The sequence below is a fragment of the Malaclemys terrapin genome, chromosome 2 (genome assembly GCF_027887155.1).
Source record: "Malaclemys terrapin pileata isolate rMalTer1 chromosome 2, rMalTer1.hap1, whole genome shotgun sequence".
Classification (NCBI taxonomy): Eukaryota; Metazoa; Chordata; order Testudines; family Emydidae; genus Malaclemys; species Malaclemys terrapin.
In genome coordinates this window covers 29,091,910-29,113,026 of record NC_071506.1, presented here as the reverse complement: position 1 = coordinate 29,113,026, position 21,117 = coordinate 29,091,910, and the positions used below count along the sequence as shown (strand labels likewise).

The 21,117-nt window shown below is 36.8% G+C and overlaps 1 protein-coding gene across 4 annotated transcripts in view; it reads right to left on the bottom strand.

The window, feature by feature from the left end:
* Positions 1-21,117, bottom strand: part of CSMD3 (CUB and Sushi multiple domains 3) — a 1,152,075-nt gene that overhangs the window by 482,403 nt on the left and 648,555 nt on the right. For all 4 annotated transcript variants that reach the window (XM_054020295.1, XM_054020294.1, XM_054020296.1 and 1 more), the window contains 3 exons: positions 15,188-15,370; positions 13,864-14,190; positions 7,726-7,920 (listed from right to left, as the gene is read on the bottom strand). In XM_054020295.1, coding sequence (XP_053876270.1) covers positions 7,726-7,920; positions 13,864-14,190; positions 15,188-15,370 — 705 coding nt within the window. The remainder of the gene's footprint in view (positions 1-7,725; positions 7,921-13,863; positions 14,191-15,187; positions 15,371-21,117) is intronic.

Below are 21,117 nucleotides of genomic sequence, written 5' to 3'. Positions count from 1 at the left end.
GATGGCGTACACCTGTCAGATGGAGGTGCTGACATACGGCTACAGCATGTGCAGGCCTGGATTAAGCAGGTGCTCTGATACCAGGTGGCATGTTTGGGAGGGAAGCAACCACGCAAGTTGCTGGTGCCCCCTGTCGCCAGTTTCCTGTGAGGGTAAGAGACTAAAATGAACGGTTCCCAAAGGTAAAAGTCCTGGGATTTTGGTGTTGGTCCTTGGGGTCATGTGATAGGGTCAGACCTTGTGGCCCTTGTGGGCTGAGTTCCTTTGGGCCTATGTGGGCCAAGGTCCCCACCCTACTGCACTCTCTGTGCTCCTCGTGGGGGTGGGAGAGAGAGTGCTACGACTCAGAGCTGAATCCTGGGGAGAGCTTACTTTGTGTTATAGGTTATATGGTAAGGAACCCTGTAACCCTGATGCAAGTTTGAGTTATATAGTAAGGAGCCCTGTAACTTCTGCACTGGAACCAAGTAAGTGCCTAGTATAGGAATGTATGAGTGATGGGCAGGTAGCACCCCTCCCCTGTGTTAAAGTGTAATAAAATTTGCAGACTGCCGCTTAATTCCATGCATATCTGTGCTGATTGTGCTGCTGGGTCCAAGTCAATGCCTGATTTGTGAATCCCATTGGGGCTCAGCTGAGTTAGGCGCCGAGCTGCTCAACACTGTCAGGACTTAGGCAGCTTTGTGCATGCAAAAATTTAGGTGTCTAGAGATTTTGCCAGTGGAAACTTATGTGCCTAGAGACTTTAGTCACCTACAGGAGTAGGTGGCCACAGAGGAGAGGTTTTGTGAATGCCAGTGGTGCCTAAATGTTGCACTGTAGGTGCTTGATGTAGCAGTTAGATGCCTCAGTTCTCCTTGTATCTCTACATCATGAATTAAAGAGCCAAGCTCTGTAGCTGGTGGCTGTAACAGACTTGCATTTAGAGCTGGTCAAGAAATATTTTTGTTTGTTTACAGAAAATGTCAACGTGTAGTTGGAAAAAATTAACACTGAATTTTTTTGATTTTTTTCCAACAAAAAGTTAAATGTTTTGATGAAAATCTTCATTCTGACAAAAAACCCAATCTTCTGTTGTAAAAGAGCTTTGATGGAAACTTTTTTAACAATCTTTTTCACATCTTCTGTAGGTGAGGCACAAAGGGGGACACAAGACCTGCTGACCAGTGACTTGCACAACCAAGTAGACAAGCTTACACAAGCTCCCAGAACACATCAGCCAGAAGAACTCACTGAGTGCTATGGGGGAAGAAAGCTGTACCTTTTTTTCAGAACTATTTCATCCCTGTAACTTCTGCACTGGAAAGTGCGAAAGACCTGTAACTCTCTGGATCACGATCCCTTCCCTGTGCATCCCCTTTTGCATAGTACACCTATGTGGCAGTGCACACTCAGGGCTGAGGACAAATGCTCACTATAGCCCTTAGGAAGCTCTTCAGTAATAAAACACCAAATTTACCTTATTTAATAAAAAAGTCAAAATAAGCCTATCCCAGTCCTTCTAGCGGTATTACATAAATGATTGCTGAACTAATTATGTTAGGGGAATTTTGCCAGGAGAGCTGTGGAGGTGATCAAGCAACAATTAGCCTCACACTTATATGCCAATACCCTGGGGAAATCTGTGTATAATTCTGTATAGTTTGATTGCTAAGGGTTGGAAGCTTGCATTTTTACTAAAGTTAAAATGCAGCATAAACAGCCAGCCTCGGGGGTGTGGTGGGGGGAATTTACAAAGTCCTTAGGTAAATACAATTTGTTTAAGTAAATATTTAGTTAACTAATTTTTTTGTTTGTTCCAGTGAACATGTTCACATTATGCTTGGGGCCAACAGAACTATAAAGAAGTGATAGATTTACTGTTATATAGCAACCTTCTTGCTTAGTTGCTAATTAAGGTTTTGATCTAGCCAAAATTTGCTTCCATGAGCTTCAAAAGCTTCCTAAGATCTGCATCCTTAGGGGGTAATCATATTTTCTGAAGGAGAATCCCTTCACTTAAACTTTATACCTCATTACTTACCCTTTGTAGGCCACTTTCCTAAGCTGATTCTTCAAATAACCTTGTGAGATTTCACCATGCATGTTCAGGCAATATGGAGTGGGTTCCTACCATGCTACTGTCAACACCGAAAAAATATCCTCTGCTCTGGCTTGACTGGCCTGCTCTTGAGGTCTACGATGGACATATACTATGCTATCATCTATCCGTTATGTCCCAGTAAGGAGTTTAAATAGAGAGAAGAATAATCCAACACTGAAATGTGAACTTTGTAAAGTGAAGGGTGAGCTTTCCACCACCAAAATCAGTATCCACAACTTTTCTTGTTTGACCCAGAACACATTTATAAACAAATGTCCTTCTGGGCCAATCATATATACACGTTTAATCTCTTATTTTGTTTTTTTGCCGAATAAAGTTTTCACTGAGCAAAATGTAGCAAACAATGTTGTCATATGCTCTACAGCTTGCATGATTTGCTGAAAAATGCAGCAACTAAACCTGCCTCTTATTATCTACACATAAGCTAAAATGTATGACTTGTTAGTAGGAGGTTTCCATAGGCACTTCCAAAACAAAAGACAGGAAGTGGTTTGAGATAACTTGGGAGGAGTATGGACATAACTAAAATGCTACTGTATTTATTCTAGATTTTAATTCAGGGTTCAATTTAATTTGTACGAAAGTCAATGGAAAGACTTCCACTGATTACATTGTGTGTTGGTCGCAACCCTAAGCTACTAAGGAAAACTTATAGTAAATTAATGCTCCAGTGAGCAATAATTAGTTACACCCATATACCAAGAAAACAAATGACCTATGAACAAATTAAGCTGTTTCACCTACAGTCTGGGGAGGAAATAAATAGATTATTACTCTTACTCCTATTTTTAATTACCGGAAAGCTCTCATATAATATGGTGATGGAGGTCATATTAGTACATAATTAGATAAGACAGACAGAAGTAAACTCATTAGCGGAAAAAAAGCTGCACCATACTGGGCCAAAATATTACTGTTTCAGTGAATATTTATGCAGCCAGTGCCATCCACAAAAGTGGAGAATGCTACACTTCATTTTATACTGCCAAGGGATTGGAAAGTCTTGTTGCACATTTTTATAGGTCTTGGCTTTCTACTAAGATTCTGCCACATGTGTACCAATGCAGTGTTTTCCTTCTTCCTCCATGAGTGCCCAAGTTTCTGATATCTGTGCAGTGATTATTTCTATCCATGCTCCTTATAAGTTATATATTTTTCATGGTTAGATGACATGATACATATTAACTTACACAGCTCTGTTTTGTAAAAGTTTTTCAAAGATTCTTAATCTCTTCACTATAAAGGAGGTATATTGTTTTTTATAACACAAGAATTGGAGAGCATAAGGCATGATGCTTATGTTTATATTCTAATGTTCCTAAATAAATTGGGAAGTTCCCATGCTAAAATGATGAACTACAGTCAAAAAGACATTTTATGTTTTGAAGAACATAGGGCCCTATCTTTTTCCTATGTCAATGACAAAGGTCCCAACTGCAGCAGGATACAAACCCTAAACACTGTAATGTAATTAAATGTCCATATGTGTCTAACAAAGATAAAATAGTTTCTTGATGAGCAAGAGCATTTTGTAAATTCTGTACTAAGTTCAAAATTACATAGTTTTGAGAACTGTGCCTAAATAATTTTTAGTCTTTAATTTTCAATTATTACTGCATTGCAGTTTTACTCTTAGTGATAAATTAAAGATTTGACTCCTTATGGTTAGATCCTAAACCTTATGCTGCCTTCCTCTTTCTACTTTATCAGCCAATACAGTGTGTCATTTAAATGCCTAAGGACATCAACAATCAAAGGGTTAACACTATCTTGAATTTTTACTACATTTTAGTGCATATTACCATGCATGCATATTCATAACACATATGGAGCCTATAAACTGAAAAATAAATCAACAAAAATAGGAACACCAGATGGTATTATCTTGAGTCAATGTATTACCATAGTAAGAATTCAACTTTGTCACACTTGTGCAAATCAGCATTTTCTCATTAAAAAAAAAAGTTTCTTGTAAATTTTAAATTCAAACTAAGGATTAGCTCTAAAACACACAGAGGATACCTATTGCTATATTTAGTATTTTTAGTACAATATGGTATAGTGTTGTATAGCTTTTAGTATAGTATTAGTATGGTATGATTACATAAATTCAAAGTAATTTATTTTCATGTTTGGAAGCTGAGAATAATAAAGGCCTTTTAAAAAATTCTATTCTCTCTCTCTCTCTTGCATATGGCTCTTCCTGATGCCTGCAATGCATGATTCCATTTTTTTTAAAATTTGAAATCCACTACTGTGTTCTGAACTCCAAGACCCATGAGTCCTTCATATTCACATCTACAGAGAGGTACTAGGCTTATCTTCAAAGGCCTAACTTTTAAAAATAAAACATTCTAGTCAGCTTGCCAATGGGATCATTTTTCCATCCTCCTTTATACTAAGTTTTAGGGCATGTTGCTTCTTTAAACCCCCTTTTGTAGCTGACTGACGTCTATTCCTGTCATCAGCCAGGTAACATTAAAATATTGGAAATATATTATAACTAGAGGCAGCCATCAGCCAAACATCTCATAGTCAAAGGAGAGCCCACATGAAATATCAAACAGGAGTCTCTGAACCTGCTCTAAGAATCCCCACAAAGTCATTCCAAGTTATTTCCATGTATGGAAATTGTGGTGTATTGAAAGCTGTTTTAAAACTGTAAACTGCCACTTTAAATTTCAGGTTTTGTTTTTGTCCTGCTCCTGCTTGCAGCCTTTGGGGAAGTATGTGTTCTGTGTTAAGAAGCAGACAGTCTGAAGACAGACAGCCTAGAGTAAAATGAGTTGATCTGTGCCTCTGTTTTAAGGAACAGACTGGTTTTTTTCTCTCTTTTGGGGTTCCTCTGTTATTGTTCGGAATATAAAGAATATATATGCTGCAATCTTCCAGCAAGAGAAATTTATGTTTTTATCTAACTTCCCTATATATGTGTGCCATGAATGTAACAGTACTCAAGAAACCATAAGCCAGGAACTCTATATATATGGACATGAGGAAAGCCTAATGCTAACAGGTGCTCACAATTGGTACTTATTTGGAGACCAGATCTGACTGGTGATTCTATGCAGACTCTGTAGTTCATAACATCAGATTCTTTTTCAAGATATTATTTCTCCTTGGTATGGAGAAGCAGGGCAACCTCTCTGTACCACTTAAATCCTGCATATGAGCTATACAGGATGATCATATGTGGAGCTGCCACCCAGGTGTGCCAGCACAGCATCCAAAACACAGAAAGTGTCTCCACATGAGCTCCATGTAGACTGGCTGAAAGGGCTGTGATGCAGCATGGGGGGTATATGTTTACTTATATCTAGTGGTCCCAACCCTCTTCACAATGGGTGTGGTCAAACTGTAGTTGTTATTCTAGATTATACTGATTGGAATAGCAGACAGGTAGCTAAAGGGAAAAGGAGGGAGCCTAAAAGCAGCCCCACTCCCTGGCTCTGATTTAGAAGTGGAATTGACTTCCTAACCATGCTACCCTTCACCTGGATAGATGTGACTTATTTGGGATTTAGCCAAGTGAAGTAGATTTCATCCTGTATGAAATAAAGATATGCATTTGGAGCGTTAATTGCACAGAACTGATTAATAATGAACACTGATTTTTTTTTTAAATAAAATAAAACTCTGGACAATTATATACACCATACCAGCTGCAATACTGACTACAAAATTCTGCTTTATAAAGGTCCTCTTTTTGTGTGTTTTTTTTAATTTATACCTTCACTTTTTAAAAATATATCTAATTCTCCAACTAGTAATCCTACCAATAGCAATCCTACCATCCAGAATTCAACTATATGTTCCAATTAGTGGCTAAAATTATCCTTTCATCAGTTTGCCTTGTCCATGGTTGGACATTTTGAGGTATTCCCAGATTAATTTAGCTTCTCGATATGACAGTGAATATTCCACTTTTAATTTTCATTGGCAATTTCATCCAGCTCCATTAACTACAACGTAGATCAGTGTGGCATTATTGTTTTGGGTGTGATTAACATAATCCAAGAACTACAAGACCACCTTATACAGACTATATGGTGTTCTGCATTCAAGTAGACCAGGGCAAAGATATCAGTGTTTGGGTGCAAAGAGAGAGAAATGGAGAAGACAGAGAAGGGAAAAGAGATAAACAGAAGGAAGAGGCAAGGGGGAAAAACAGGGAGGCAAGTGAATAAAAAACAAAGAAGACAAAGGGAAGGAGAGAAGAGAAAATATCTGTATGTTGAAAAGAAAGAGGATATAAAAGCAGAATAGAGCCTTAGGTTTGTTAATGTCTTCCATTTACCACTGCCTGCTCTATTGTTGTTTATACTGCTAAACTGACTGTTCAGTGCACCAGGAAGTGTTCTCAGGTCCTGATTCAGTAATTCATCCCCAGACAGCAAAGCACTGCCTCTGGAGCTTTATATATTGATTTTTTCAGGTGGGAGTTGTAGAATGAGTTTCAGGATAATCAGCTTCCATATTTCATTGCTTCTTTACTATACATATTTCAACATCAAATGAACGAGGTACCACATGTAATAATAGTTTGTATTTCTGTAGTGCTTTTTTTAAAATTTGCTTTATGCACATTTTCTAATTAAGTGTCAATAATCCTGTGAGACAGGTAAGGGATTTAAGTCGTTTTACCCATATATGAAATGCAGATCTCTCTGAAGTGGCATCTAGCAGATATTTAATAGCTCACAACAAGATCCTCCAGAAGTGTAGGACAGAACGTGAAGAAGTACAGTATCCAACTGAACTTTTAAGGCAAATGGAAGTAGGCATAATGCAGTGATCTGACTAAAAATGTAGTGCCCCGTGCATGCTATTAAAACTTCCATCAATTCAAAACAATAAGAGTCCAAATTCTCCACTGCTGTAAATGGGTGCAGCTCCATTGACCTCAGTGGAATTCTAACCATTTACACTAACAAAGAATTTACCAAACTCTGTAATGGTTTCAAGTAGTCAGAACCGTGGTTTGATGCCTTATCCCCAAAAAGAAACAATTGTCACATTAAATCTTTTTCAGAACATCTTTTAAAGGGAAATTAAGGATCTACAAAACACTCTGTTTTAACAGACCTAACTCAAAGTCAAAATATCAAACAAATTAAATGTTACCAACAAATACCTATTATCACTATCGAAGACTGCTTTCAACAAGTTTTGTTTTTGTTTTTACCAATAATATTATGAATAACTAACTCATTCTTTAAAGAAAATTAAATAACTATTTCAAAACTAAGCAACTTGTCAGGTGGAAAAAAAATTAAAGACAATTTGCATAAGCTACTATCATCCATATTTGCAATTTATTAATATATTTGTTCTGCTTTTTTTAATTAAATAAGCAAATTTAAGTCATCCTCTCAGGAATTCTCAAATAAATTTTAGAGAAAATTGACTTAGAGAAACTAATTGTAATTATTTTTGCTCTAATTAGAAAATATTCAGAATGAATGAAATTCACTCCTTTGCAGAGGTTCAGTGAGACTTAAGTGAGGCATAGTCTTTGTGCTGGTCTTCGGAAGAAGTGTGAATTTCACCCTATGACAACTTTAAAGAACGAATGATAAATTATCCTAAATAGAAAAGCAATAGCATAAATATTCACATACCTCCACACCTAGGGATAGGTCCACTCCACATTACTTTCCCATCCATTAGTATACAACTAATGGTTTCGGTTCCTTGTGTTTTTATAAATCCTTCTTCACAAATGACTGAGATTGAACTCCCTAATTGAAAGTTGTCACCAAAACGCCGTGCATTGATTGGTACTCCAGGATCAGGACACTCATTATGTCCAAAAGCTTTAAAACAGAAGCAAGAGGAAGGGGGAAAAAAAGAATGTGATAAAGCCTTACAAGTAAGTTGACATTTTTAGGGCTCTATAGAAAGGAAAAATTCTATTGTGTAGTTTCTAACTGAAATGACAGCTGCTTTTTTAAAAAAATTGGGACAGTAGTTTCTATGCATCAAACTTAGGCTTGGTCTACACTAGGAAAGTTATACTAGTGCAACTCTGCTGGTTAGAGGTATGAATTTTTACAATAGCTACACCAGTAAAAGACCTAAAGTGGAAGCAGTAATGCTGTTATAAATGTGCCTTATTTCTGGCATAGCTTCTTTTGCTTCAGGAACTGGAATAACTTATCCTGGTAAAAGGATTTTTATACTAGTATAGCTGCAACCACACTGTGATGGAGTTTGCCATCTTAATTATATTCGTATAATTAAAGCAGCAAAACTTTCTAGTGTAGATAAGCCCTCAGAGTAAAAGGTTAAGCTGTACCTACAAGGCAAATGAAGAAAGGAGAGTTATGTTTCCGTACATGTCCGTATGAGATAGTAAGGATGGCTCATTGTTTTTGTAACTGAATAAACTGTACATTGAGTGCACAAAAACAAACACTCATTCACACACACACACACACACACACACACACACACACACACACAGAGGAGGGCATATCTATCCTTAGACCCATACCCTTAGAAGGAAACATACAGAGTTGTTATTCATGGCTTACTTTGATCTTCTCTTTATATGGAAGTGTGTTACATACAACTTTTAGCATCAATTTCTTGTGGAAAATTTACAACACTGGACATGGTGTCTGTCAGTCTGAGTAACAGTAACTGTAAATTATTCGTTTGTGTATTTGTTGTACTTGAAGAAGAATGAGTTTTTGGGGAGGTGCAAGATAGGATAATTTGCTGAAGAGAAGGTACTTGTAGTGTTAAGCAGCCTGATGCTATAAGCACTTCTCATTTATACAGAAATAGGATGACCAGATAGGAACTGTGAAAAAACAGGATGAGGGTGGGGGGGGGGGGAGGTAATAGGCGCTTATATAAGAAAAAGTCCCAAAAAATGGGACTGGCCCTATAAAAATGGGACATCTGGTCACCCTATACAGAAACATAGTTAAATTGGCCTGAAAGAACAATTGGTGAGTGGGCACAAAACTAGGAAAATACATGGGCATGACTACAGATTAGAGCTGAGAGAATAATATGCAACAAATAATTCATCCAATCAATTTCACCATATTTTTCCTGCTAAAAAATGCCAGTAAGTAGATGTCAATTTCACTGAATTTATTTTGTACTGAAAAATAGATTTTTTTGGTGAATTTTTTTACACTGCATGTATTTCTCATGGACAGTTCTCTGACAGTATTCACTATGTAAGCTGTGTTGTTTAACTGTGATTGGCCAATATAAATCACTGTTTTGCTCTCTTCCATGATTACATAAATGTTTGAGCACTTCCTGCACAGATATCCACACAAGCAACTTTGAAATCTACTTTGGACAATCATTCTTGCGAAATGTTCTCCACAGAAAACAAACCCCAAAAGAAGGAAACTAAATTCATTCAAAAATTTCAGTGAATATTTATAAAAAAAGTTTTGAAATTAGTTAGTGCTCTCATACTATATCCATCATCTTATTCCTGAGATCATTTCAGTATACAAATCTATCTACATGAAGGTTTTGTATTTATGATTATAGCATAAATCATGGCATAAGTATCTTTCAACTGAAGATATTTTGAAAAATAGCAAACAGCCTTCTGGTTAAACCCCTTTAACCGTCTTGTACGCAAGTGTAAACAATGTTTTATATCGACTGCTGAATTGAATCTTAGTAATGTTATATGTTCTAAGGAAAGCAAAAAAATGTGCAGATATTGTGGCAGAAGTTAATTAGACCTATCTATGTCATTTTCCCATTCATTAAAGATATATTGTTATAAAGTAGAATGTTTTGATGTAAATGATTTAGCATTTAGCAACAAGATTTCTTAGATGTTGTTTACAAAAATAGTGAGATCCATAATAATCAGGCAATACAAAATGCCATAAAAATGTTCCATTTTTGACTTGGGAAATATTGTAAATTCTGGGGATGAAAATATGGATATAGTGTATGGCTTCAGAGCATTCAAATAAGCAGGAATTGCTGGGAATTGCAAATAGATCTTTTTTCACCCCCAACAAATTATGTACAGTCAGTACTTTTAGAGAAGAGATTGACTGCTACTTTTTTTCACTTATTATGACATTAATATGACCCCAGTACTATATACTATAACAAAGGACAGACACAGATGTATATCCTTAAATCGGCATTTGACATTGAGAAATATATTCTCAAGAAGAACAGGAGTACTTGTGGCACCTTAGAGACTAACAAATTTATTAGAGCATAAGCTTTCGTGGACTACAGCCCACTTCTTCGGATGCATACTCAAGAAGGCTCAGACATATCAATAGGATACATAGTAGATCTGGTTTTCATGACATTTATGCTCACTGGCATGCCAATATACTGCATAATACCAATTACATTTTGCTATTTCAGGGATTTATCCTTCTGTCCAGGACAGTACTCTGACATCTGAATATGGAGTATTATGCGAGAAAGTAAAAAAGGATTCCAGAATTGTTAGTATTACAGATATGGATGCATTCTCCACTGTAGAGATGTTACAGAATAGAAGTCAGTCGTGTTTGAACCAGAAGCAAAGTGAACTTCGGGAGTTAGAGTAGCAAATGGCATTACTACTCACACAGGTGGTCTGCAGACCAGAACCCCATCCTCGTCTGGAGAGGATTTTTAGGACAATTTTTTAAGTACTTATATTGCAGGTCCCTTTAACTCCCCCAAAATGTGGATAAGGAACCACCTTTCTTTCTTCAAGTAACACACAAATGAAATCCTCCCTTGAGTGTGGTATTTGTTTAGCCTACAGTCTCCTTACCAAAGAATGAACACTTTGTACTTTTTTCTGTGAAATACAAATATTATATTGAAAGGAAGAGGAGACAAACAATGGTTTTGAAAATGATTAGACTTATATAAAGCATAAGTGTTAATAGATAATGGAATACCACAAATGAAATAAGACACTCAAACTAACAGGAATTTTCTTCCTATGATTGGCCTTGAGAGCAATCTGTTATGCTCACACTTTCTGGAAAGGATGTCTCAGTAAGTTATCAGACTGTAACACGAGCCATTACTGGAGAAAAAATAGTCATGGTATATGGGGCTGCTCTCACTTCTGTCTTTTGCAAGCATAATGCTAACTTAAGAGCCTCCCTTCTGCTCTCCCTCACGCCCCCCCCCCAAAAAAAATTCTACTTTAAACATAACCATAAGGAAGAATTTTAAAATATAGACATTTAAAATCTATTGCAAAATGTAGAAAAGCACTATTATTTTAAACAATATTATTGTAACATATATGCCAATATATACATTTAGTAGAGGTTACTAAGGTAATGTTCTCATTGTTTTCATATATAAGAGCAAATGTTCAGATATTATCAACACATGCTATAAATGATTTCTATGTGCTGAGGGACATCATAATCAAAGCACTCTATTTTCCCACCATTTTTTTTTCTTTTTTCTGGTCAGCAATTCCAATTCTGTTTTGCTTGGTTTTCTTTCTTTCTTCTTCTTTTTCAAACAGAGCCATCTAAGTTTTTGAGCTAGAGACTTATCTCAAGTGCATGAAATATCTACAGGCCTAAAAATAGGGTCCCTGATTCTGTACTCTCATCAGGCTCAATTCCATTTAATTCATTGAAGTAATTCCAGGGTACAGGAGGTGTAAAAGTGAGAGGAGAACTAGGCCCATAGTCTAGAGATTCAAAATAGTTTTATTCACTTGGAAAAACAAAAACAAAAATGGAAAAATCTTCTATAAATTAAAGGTTCCTATTCACATTTGATTTTTTTCTAGCTCTTGGCAGAGAGCAAATCTTCTCTCCATCCCCCACCATTATACTTACAGTAAATTCAGGAGAGCCCATGTGAGTTCAAACATAATCTGCTTTACTTAAAAAAAAAAAAAAAGCACTTGGGAATGATATGATAATTTGTATATTAATATACAATAGCGTGGACTTTTCTCAGGATGCCTTTTCCTGTTTTAAGGATTCATCACTTTAATGTAAAAGAAATTGTTGGGGAATGAAAGTTGGCATGCTTGACTCCCAGAAAAGTTGGTGTTTTTTATTTGTTTATTTATTTGTTTTTAAGGCTAGTTATAAGTTCTGCAAGTTTAAAAACATACAATAATGTTCTGCTGGTGGCTTGCAATTCTTTCAAATACTTCAAATGTATTTTTAAGGAAATATACAGATATATGAACAAACCTAGAAACTGTAACTAAATTTATGAATCTTCTTTATGTAAATCCCTAGGAATAGAATAATCTAATTTAAATTTAGGTTTAATAAGATGTGTAATAGACACTTTAGTCAAAGAAAGACAATCTGAAATACAAAGAGATAGAAAACCAAAGGCAGCAGTTTTATATAGCAAGTTGCTATGACATATGTCACAGCTAATTTAACTTTAATGGTGTGCAATTACACTTTGACAACTTATTAGTGATGGTATTCGCCACCAGTGTCACTTTGGAAAGGCAGTAAACTCGCATTGTTATTAATTGCTTAGGCTCAGTGTTGAGAAAAAACAGCACTTATTCACCAATATGAATAGACATCTTTTCTGACTGCTATACTTATAAGACCTTGAAATATTAAGCCATCAGCTTTCTCAATGTTTAATGAAGTGCTGTTGTCCCTAAGAAAAATATAATTAACAAAAAGTTATGCTATGCTAATCACTCTGCATCTCCCTTTTCTGCTGTAATCTTAATACCGAGAAGTAGTTGTAAACAGACAAATTAAATCCTGCAGAAAAATATTAATATTTATGACTGTGGTTATACCCCAATCTTGGACATCAATCCTGCAAAAGATCCAGGACAACTTGCAATGCATAAAGTTAAGAAAATGTATATGTCTTTGCAGGATGGGAGCCTTAGAAACCATGCTGTGAACATTTCCTCACATGGGGTAGCTTTAGGCTTTACTTATGTGACAACAACTCAGATGTGAGAACTCAACCTTTACTCAAGGTAGTAAAACAGTAGTCTCAATACTATGATTGCAGGATCGGGCCTTTAAGCAATAGAAGAAATACATCATAGTGAAGGAGCCCAGAATACAACAAAGGGTAAGAAATACAGACTATGCTAACACATTATTTGTATTAGTGTGGTAGATGGGAGTGCCTGAAGGATCAGGGCCCCGCTGTAATAGGAGCTGTACAAACGAGTAATAAGGAGACAGTGTCATCATGACAGCTCACATTCTACATTTGTGATAAGACATGATGTGGATGAAACAGATAAACAGGGAGGGATGGGAGTGAAGGATAACAGTATAAAAAGCATGTTTTGCACAGTAGGCAAATTTACTCTCAGCTTGTCCCCTGCCTCGTATTCCCAACTGGCTGACATTCTGACAGTCTAAGGGTATGTCTAGACTACAGTCACAGGCAGTGATTGCAGATTGATCAGATTTACCCGACCTAGTCTTATTTTTGCTAGCTTGAGTACTGGAGCAGTGAAGATGCAGCTGTTTGAGTTTCAGCAGTGCCAGGCTGTACAAGGCTCCTCATAACCCTAGGTAATTACTTGCAGGGCTAGGCTATGCTGAAGCATGAGCTGACCACTTTCACTAGTCCAGGACTGGAGCTAACCATATTACACCTAGCACACAAACGTTTACTCAAGCTGCAATCTCAGTGATTGCAGTTTAGAAATACCCTACGACAAAACACAAAGAGCCGGGAAGCAGGATTCAAGCAAAGTACTCAGGAAGAAGACAAACCACACATTTGGATGTATGTACTTTACAAGTCCACATTGAAAAACTACTCACTGTTATAAGTGATGTTAAAGCCACGGCCTGACATTGAATGGTCAGCTTGAAATTCCAAACGCAAGATATGACTGTTGCTGGTAAGATGAGAAGGAACCTCAGCACCAGTGAAAGTACCAAGTATTGGAGAATCTGGAGAGTCACCATCTTTAACTGCAAGGAAGTCAAATTGAGATTCCAAGTCAAAGTCATTAAAAGAGAGATGAATTCTGCTCCCTGGGTCTGAGATTATTGTCCAGATGCAGTTTAAATTATTTCCATATCCCTCTGGGTAATCAGGTGAAAGAACTGTTCCCATCGGTGCAGTGAAATTAGAAAGGCAAGGAACTATCAAAAGAAAGAGAAAGAAATTAGAGAACAGATTAGAACCTATTTTCAAGAGAATTGTCTCATATGATCATCTCTTCCTAAAATTTCTTTAAGGCGTGCTTACTATTGCAACTGAAAAAGCCAATGTCGTTGGGACCAGCTAAGAAGCCAATGGAGAACTTTTCAATTTGATTTTTTTTTTGGTATCTTCTCACTGCTTTTATCTCTACAGGCTTCCTGCAGAAAGCAACACCCCAGGCAACATAGAACAGTAACGGGATTCTGGAAACCACAGCAGTCCTCATGTTTTATCCATGTTCAACAGTCCTTAATCTTTTGGCACCACTTATTTTCTGCTTTAGGGAACCGTTTAGATGAACAAACCTCTCACTGAGTACATTAAGAGTCAGAAAGTCAATTCTGCCATTCTCATTTGTAGCTCATACATAAGCACATATATATATATATATATGGGTGTGTGTGTAGTAACCAACATATCTCTCTCTTAACATTATATATATATATATATATATATATATAAATTGGTGAAGTTTATTCTGCATAATATTATTGATAGACAACTGAAATATACATCTCTATGATTATTTAAGTTCTAAAATATATTCATGTATAATGCATGGAAAACATCTGTAAATAATTTAAATACCTTTGACTGCAATATAGCAATTTATAACTTAATTTATTTAATCAATTTATAACAGTTACTATAAAAATATCTTCTGCATAAAATATGCAGCCTCCTAGAAAATACAGTATGTTAACAATAACATTTTATATGTAGGCACATAATAATACTTCCTTTTAATAACTGCTAGAGGAAAGAACAGAAAAAATATTTTAAGTGGTCATAGAATGAAGCTCTCGCTAAACAAGAGTAAATTCTCCATGCCAAAATAAAATCATTACATTGTACTAACTTTGCAATTAATCACACAAGCAATTACTCAAGGGCAGTGTAATATATGTTGCATTCAAAAAAGCATTTGGTACTCACAAATACAAATTGGAATGTTTGCAGACCACTGGTTGTTCTCCTGACACACAATGGATTTCTCTCCAATTAATTCAAATCCAAACTGACACTCAAACCTTAAAATATCCCGGTTGGAAAATCCATTCCCTTCTCTGATACCATACAATGGTGTTCCAGGATCCCCACAACTTTCCTTTTCAATTTCTGTTGAAACGGCAAATAAATATACATTTTATTTCTAGAGGAATCAAACATTTTCTCCAAAGCCATGCACTCACATCTGGAACAAAATTACATATTTTGAGCAAATGAATATCACAGTACATTGTTTATTATAAATAATAATTAATATTATACAGGGCATGAATCTGAGTTGCTTTCCATACATAAAACTCCTAATAAAGTTATGAATGTTAAGTATGAATCTTGACAGGATCAGATCTTCAAGTATAATTTCACAAAACTGTTCAAAAACAAAGAGGGGGACAAAGTGCTCTCTACTTACCTCCTCACAAGTGTTTGTTATAATATGTTTTAATCGTTATGGACTCAATCCTGCAAACCCCTGCTCACATGAGAAGTATTATTTGTTTTACAATAATGCCTACAATTCCCAATAGAGATCAGAGCTCTACTGTGCTAGGCATTGTACAAACTGAGGCACCATCTGTTCCCAAACACAGTTTAAATAGACTAGATTTCATAGTGTGAAAGAAAGTGAGTACTGTTATCCCATTTTACACATGGGGAGCCAAGTCACTTACATTAAGTGAACTGCCCAAGGTCACACAGAAAACATACAGCACAGACAGGAAGCATACCCAGATCTCCTGAGTCCCATGCTGGTGCCTTAACCAAAAGACCATTTCCCTTTCCCTGTGTACAATTAGTTCACTGAAGTCACTGAACCTATTCAGGTTAGTAAGGACTAATGGCATAATTAAATATTGGAGGGGTAACCGCGTTAGTTTGGATCTGTAAAAAGCAACAGAGAGTCCTGTGGCACCTTTAAGACTAACAGATGTATTGGAGCCATCTGACGAAGTGGGTATTTACCCTCGAAAGATTATACTCCAGTACATCTGTTAGTCTTAAAGGTGCCACAGGACTCAGTGTGGCATAATTAAAGAATTTGCAAGATTGGGCTCTACTGTAGTTCTAGATATAATATTTCAGGATATTGTATGTATGGGCCTTGATCTTTTTTTCACAAAGTTATCAGCATGGAAGAGATCCTCTAAATTGATCTCCCTCATGCACATGGGGTAAATGTTCACCCACTTCTGTGACGCTGCCATCTCCAGCACCCAGCACCCATGGGGAGCTCTGTGCAGAGCAGGGGGATTCTCTAAGGCTAGGGAGTGGTTGGGGTATGGACAGCGGAAATGCATTAGTCCTCCAGCAAGCCCTACAAGGATTAGAGCATAAAGTTAATGCAGCATGAGTTGGTATTTTTTTCATGACTCCTCTCCCCACCCACCCATCCGCTACACACACACACACACACACACACACACACAGAGAGGCAGGAAACCCCAATACTTTTTGCACGTGCACAGGCCATCCATGCACAAACCCGGGCCTATTGCAACAAATCACAAAAAGCAGTAAGATGGGGGACAAAACCACTGCCTACTCTAGAAGGGAGAGTGGGGGAGGTTGAAAAACTCCTGATAGAACAATCACAGGAAATCTTTGCAAGGAGATTCTTGCGGAGTTTCTCTCCACCAAACCCTTGTCCCCGATCACCTTTCCAATGGCTATTCTCACAGGATTGGTAAATTGGATCATGGTTATTTTGTACTGTTCTAATATTCATATTCCCAAATGACTAGTGCATTTCCACTGTCCATACCCCAAGCACTCCCTAGCCTTAGAGAATCCCCCTGTGCTCTGACTCTGCCTTTTTAGAGCATAAGTACTACAGGATTGGAAGCCTTTTTTTGGTTTTGTCCAGAGCCTAGTGAATTGTGGGTGCTGCCAGAAACAAATAAGTAATAAATATCCCTAAGAGCTATGTCTAGAAATTCCCCATTTTAAAGATCTTCATAGCTTCTTTTTCCCCCTCTTAAGGTGGGCGCCTCTAAAATGAGCATAAACCACAATCAGTGTTGACTTTATATTATAACTCAAAGTATTTCCTAAATAGATGCTCTATTTACCGTGTTCTATTTGATTAAGGGGAAGGAGAAATGAAATAAACACCTTGTAATTTGGTTACCTGCTTTCCATACATTTTTACACAAAAATGGGGTGTGAGGGTTGATTCAAAATTCAAAGAATCAGCAATAAATGGTGTAGGTTCACCTTCATACATACAACACCTATAAATGTTAAGACTCTGTCATAAAGAAAATATACAACCTCAGGCACAAATTCTATTCACCCTCCTTACCACAGTGATGATGATAATGGGGAAATAAAATTATTATACACAAAAAACAAACAAACAATAGATTTCTTACTTGCCCATAAGCCTTATAATTTTGCCAAGCTGTGTTGACAGGCATTACTTGAGTTTATCAAAGTTGAATATAACCCCAAGTGTTTACATCACTACAAGGTTTATGTGTGAAAAATATTTTTTTACCATCTGACAAATGATTCTGACAAATTTCATATTGTTCCCAGGACATTTTCCTTTGGCTACTTTCCCCAAATCCACAGAAATCTCACATTGTACGGTAACTAGTGGTGTTCTCATATAACTTCAACTATAGTTTAAATATATCTTCTTTTACTTGTTTGACTTTTGAGATGGTATTTTGGTCCATCTGGACAAAGTTTTCTTTCACCTAAACAACAAGAGTTTGCACAGGTTCTGCAATATCTAATATCTGAGTTTGAACTGTCGATCAGGGTTACTGCTGTGACCTGGTCCAGCTTGATTTTCCTCTGCTTTCTCTTTGATATCACTATCACTATCTGAAAGGATTAGAAATCCTGCCTGGTCAATTCTGAGAGCTCCTAGGAGATGTCATTGGCATAACATAAAAACATGCTATTTTCTTCAGTGCCACGTGGGTGTTCCAGTTGATTTTTAGTATTTATATCTCTAAATTTGTATTGTATTTTACGGTGAGAACTGGGATTAAGTTAAGCACAGTGTTACGTGTACTAATGATTTAAAATTAAACAAAACAAAGCCAGCACACAGCATACCCCCACCCATTTATATCCCTAGAGGCGCGTGCACACACACACACACACATATACATATTCTTATGTAGTGTTCCTGATAGTATTGGTTGATTTAGGAATCTGAAACTGAATGTAATTGTGTGGTCTTGTTTAGCTCTAGCAGGAATCAGAGATAGATGATTATTCTTTGTTAGTTTTAAATCTGTATTAGTGGTATCTAATTTTATTTTGGGATTGGCAATAAACAGACAAACTCCAAGAAAAACCTCTATACCTGCTGAGCTCCTTTCAGATGCTCATAGTGTGAACAATGGGGATTCAGTTAATGGTACTAATTTAGCTTTAGCTGAAGTCATTGAAGGGACAAATAATAAAATTTGTGTTTCTTGTACTGTTAGATATGCTAACTTTTGGTCTAGCTTTCCTAGGATCCTTATCTATTTCATTTTCTTGTATAGAGCAGAAGTTAGGTGTCTATGGGTAATCTAAGGGTAGAATTTCAGACTTACAGAAATGTACTGTCCCATTAAAAGAAAGAATGACATAGACTCACCGCTTTCCAAATCATATTAATTCCTGTACTGTAGATAATAAACGTATAATTATAATAGAAGATGGAAAATCAGTTCTAATATATAATTATTTGCTTTATTAAGGTCTCTATTAAAATTTTATAAAATAGCAATAACTTAATACTTCTATCTACTTCAAATAGACATGCTAGTAGTTAACCAAGAATGACCACACCACAGCTTAAGTGGGGGGGACGTTGTCCGGGCTTCTGGGGAAAGCGTAGTAGTGCTTTACAGCTGCGAGGAGGAAGATGGTCAGAAGCTGCTGCAAAAAGAGGGGTGGGGGTCAGCACGGTGAAACTGACGTCCCCTAGGAACGAAGTGTGAAGGGCTTGAAAAGGGGAAAGCTTAGGTGTCCGAAGCCCTTAGGTGGCCAAATTCCTGGGGCCCACAGGAGGGTGGGTAATTTTGCACCCTGCCATAGCATATGGGACACCAGAGTTATTTCGGGAGGATGGGGTTCACCTTGCGTGCAGACAAGTTTTTGGCTGCTATAAAAAGGGAGCATTTGGAGATGTCTGGGAACCCAACAGGGTTCAGCAGCCAAGCTAATTGCTGGCGCCTCCTTGTGGTGGATGTCTATTGCAGGTACTCCATAGGGAAGGCATTCAGTGACCAGATAAATGGCCTGATTAAAGGAATGGAATGGGGATGGGTGGGTGTTGGAGCTCCTATGATTAGTATAGCAGGGAGCCAACCCCCCTTTTTTATACCCAACCTTAACCCTCCTACAAGGGGGAGGAGGGAATGGTAAGATCTCACAATGAATTGGCTGGGGGCCTGGATGGAAAATGACGGGAGGGAGGGGCTGTGGAAGCTCTGGGTAGTTACTGAATGAACATGGAGTTGCCTGCACTGTACATTTTATCTGCCCAGGAGTCCCAGACATCTAATAGTAAAGTTGTGGCCTGATTAAATCCATATCAAGTGTCTCCTGTCCTTCTTTCGGTATAGCTGGACAATGACTCCATGCCTCCCAACTTAAGTGTTTTTAAAAATTCTATCACTCTGTGATACCAGGACCAGTAATCTACTAATTCCCATTTACAGGGAGAAGCTGGTGATCCAACTTCTACTTCAAATACTGTTGTTGAAGATCACAAGAATAATTCAGTCACTAATAGTAATTTAATCGTTAGTTTTATATTTAATCATTAAAAACTCAGATACAGAGCCTCACTCAGCAAAGCTATTCTTTCTTCCAATAACATATTATGGTATTTCAGATGTTACTCAAGATACTATTTAATAAAGGGAAAAGTTATTCTGTATTACTCAAATAATATTGATTGATCCAGAATTAAAACATATTCTACACATGCTATGTCAGTTGTGGTGCCTAAAGGTTCTGGTTTTGAATCATGAATATGCAATTGTTATATTCTCTTTTACATAGAAGTTATAAGATAATGATACAATGAAGTAACGCACACCTAACAAAGGCCTGATTTTAGGCCAAGTTACCTACAACTGAATCTGAGATGCTTTAAATAGTATTATCCTTTTTTTTTTTTTTTTTTGCATCCTGAGTTAACAGACCTTTCTAACTTTATGTTATCTTATGTCCTTCAAGAGGAATATCAGTTGTAAGGGAAGAAATAAATAATGTCTCTCAATGTCTCCTCACATTCAAACCCTAAAGAGTGACCTGTCCTTCCTCCAACCCCTTTTGTCTAGATTTCTATTTAACACTTTGAATTAGCCTCTGTTAAACTAAAAACACTAATAAAGTCAGAAATAAGATGTAATACATCAAAAGGTCACAAAATATACTTAATATCAGAACAGATGTTTCAGTTCATCTCCTAATAAGTGACACAGAAACATACACAAAAGATGTGACAATTCATTTTCTCTGTGTCCTCTCAGACAATAATTCCTTGCTAAAAGAGTCAAGGTCCCATCAAAGTGAAACCATAAAACTGTACATCTCTAAAATAAACGTGTCCAAAATTGTTTTGGAAAGGAAATATTTATTTCTTATCTTTGAGCAAACTAGATGGTTTAATCACTACCATTAATGCACCTCTTAGTGATGTGCAAAGGAATAAATTAATTCAATAATTCGCCTCACAACATTCCCTAATTCATAAAATGAAGAAAAGTAAACAATGTTTTAGCCATTTAGGGAACAATACAAATCTAAGGCCAAATCACATTTTATGATATTTCTGTTAAGACTTAAAGTGTTCAAACAAAGGCTTTTGTAATAAAATAGGGATTTGCATACTTGAATAA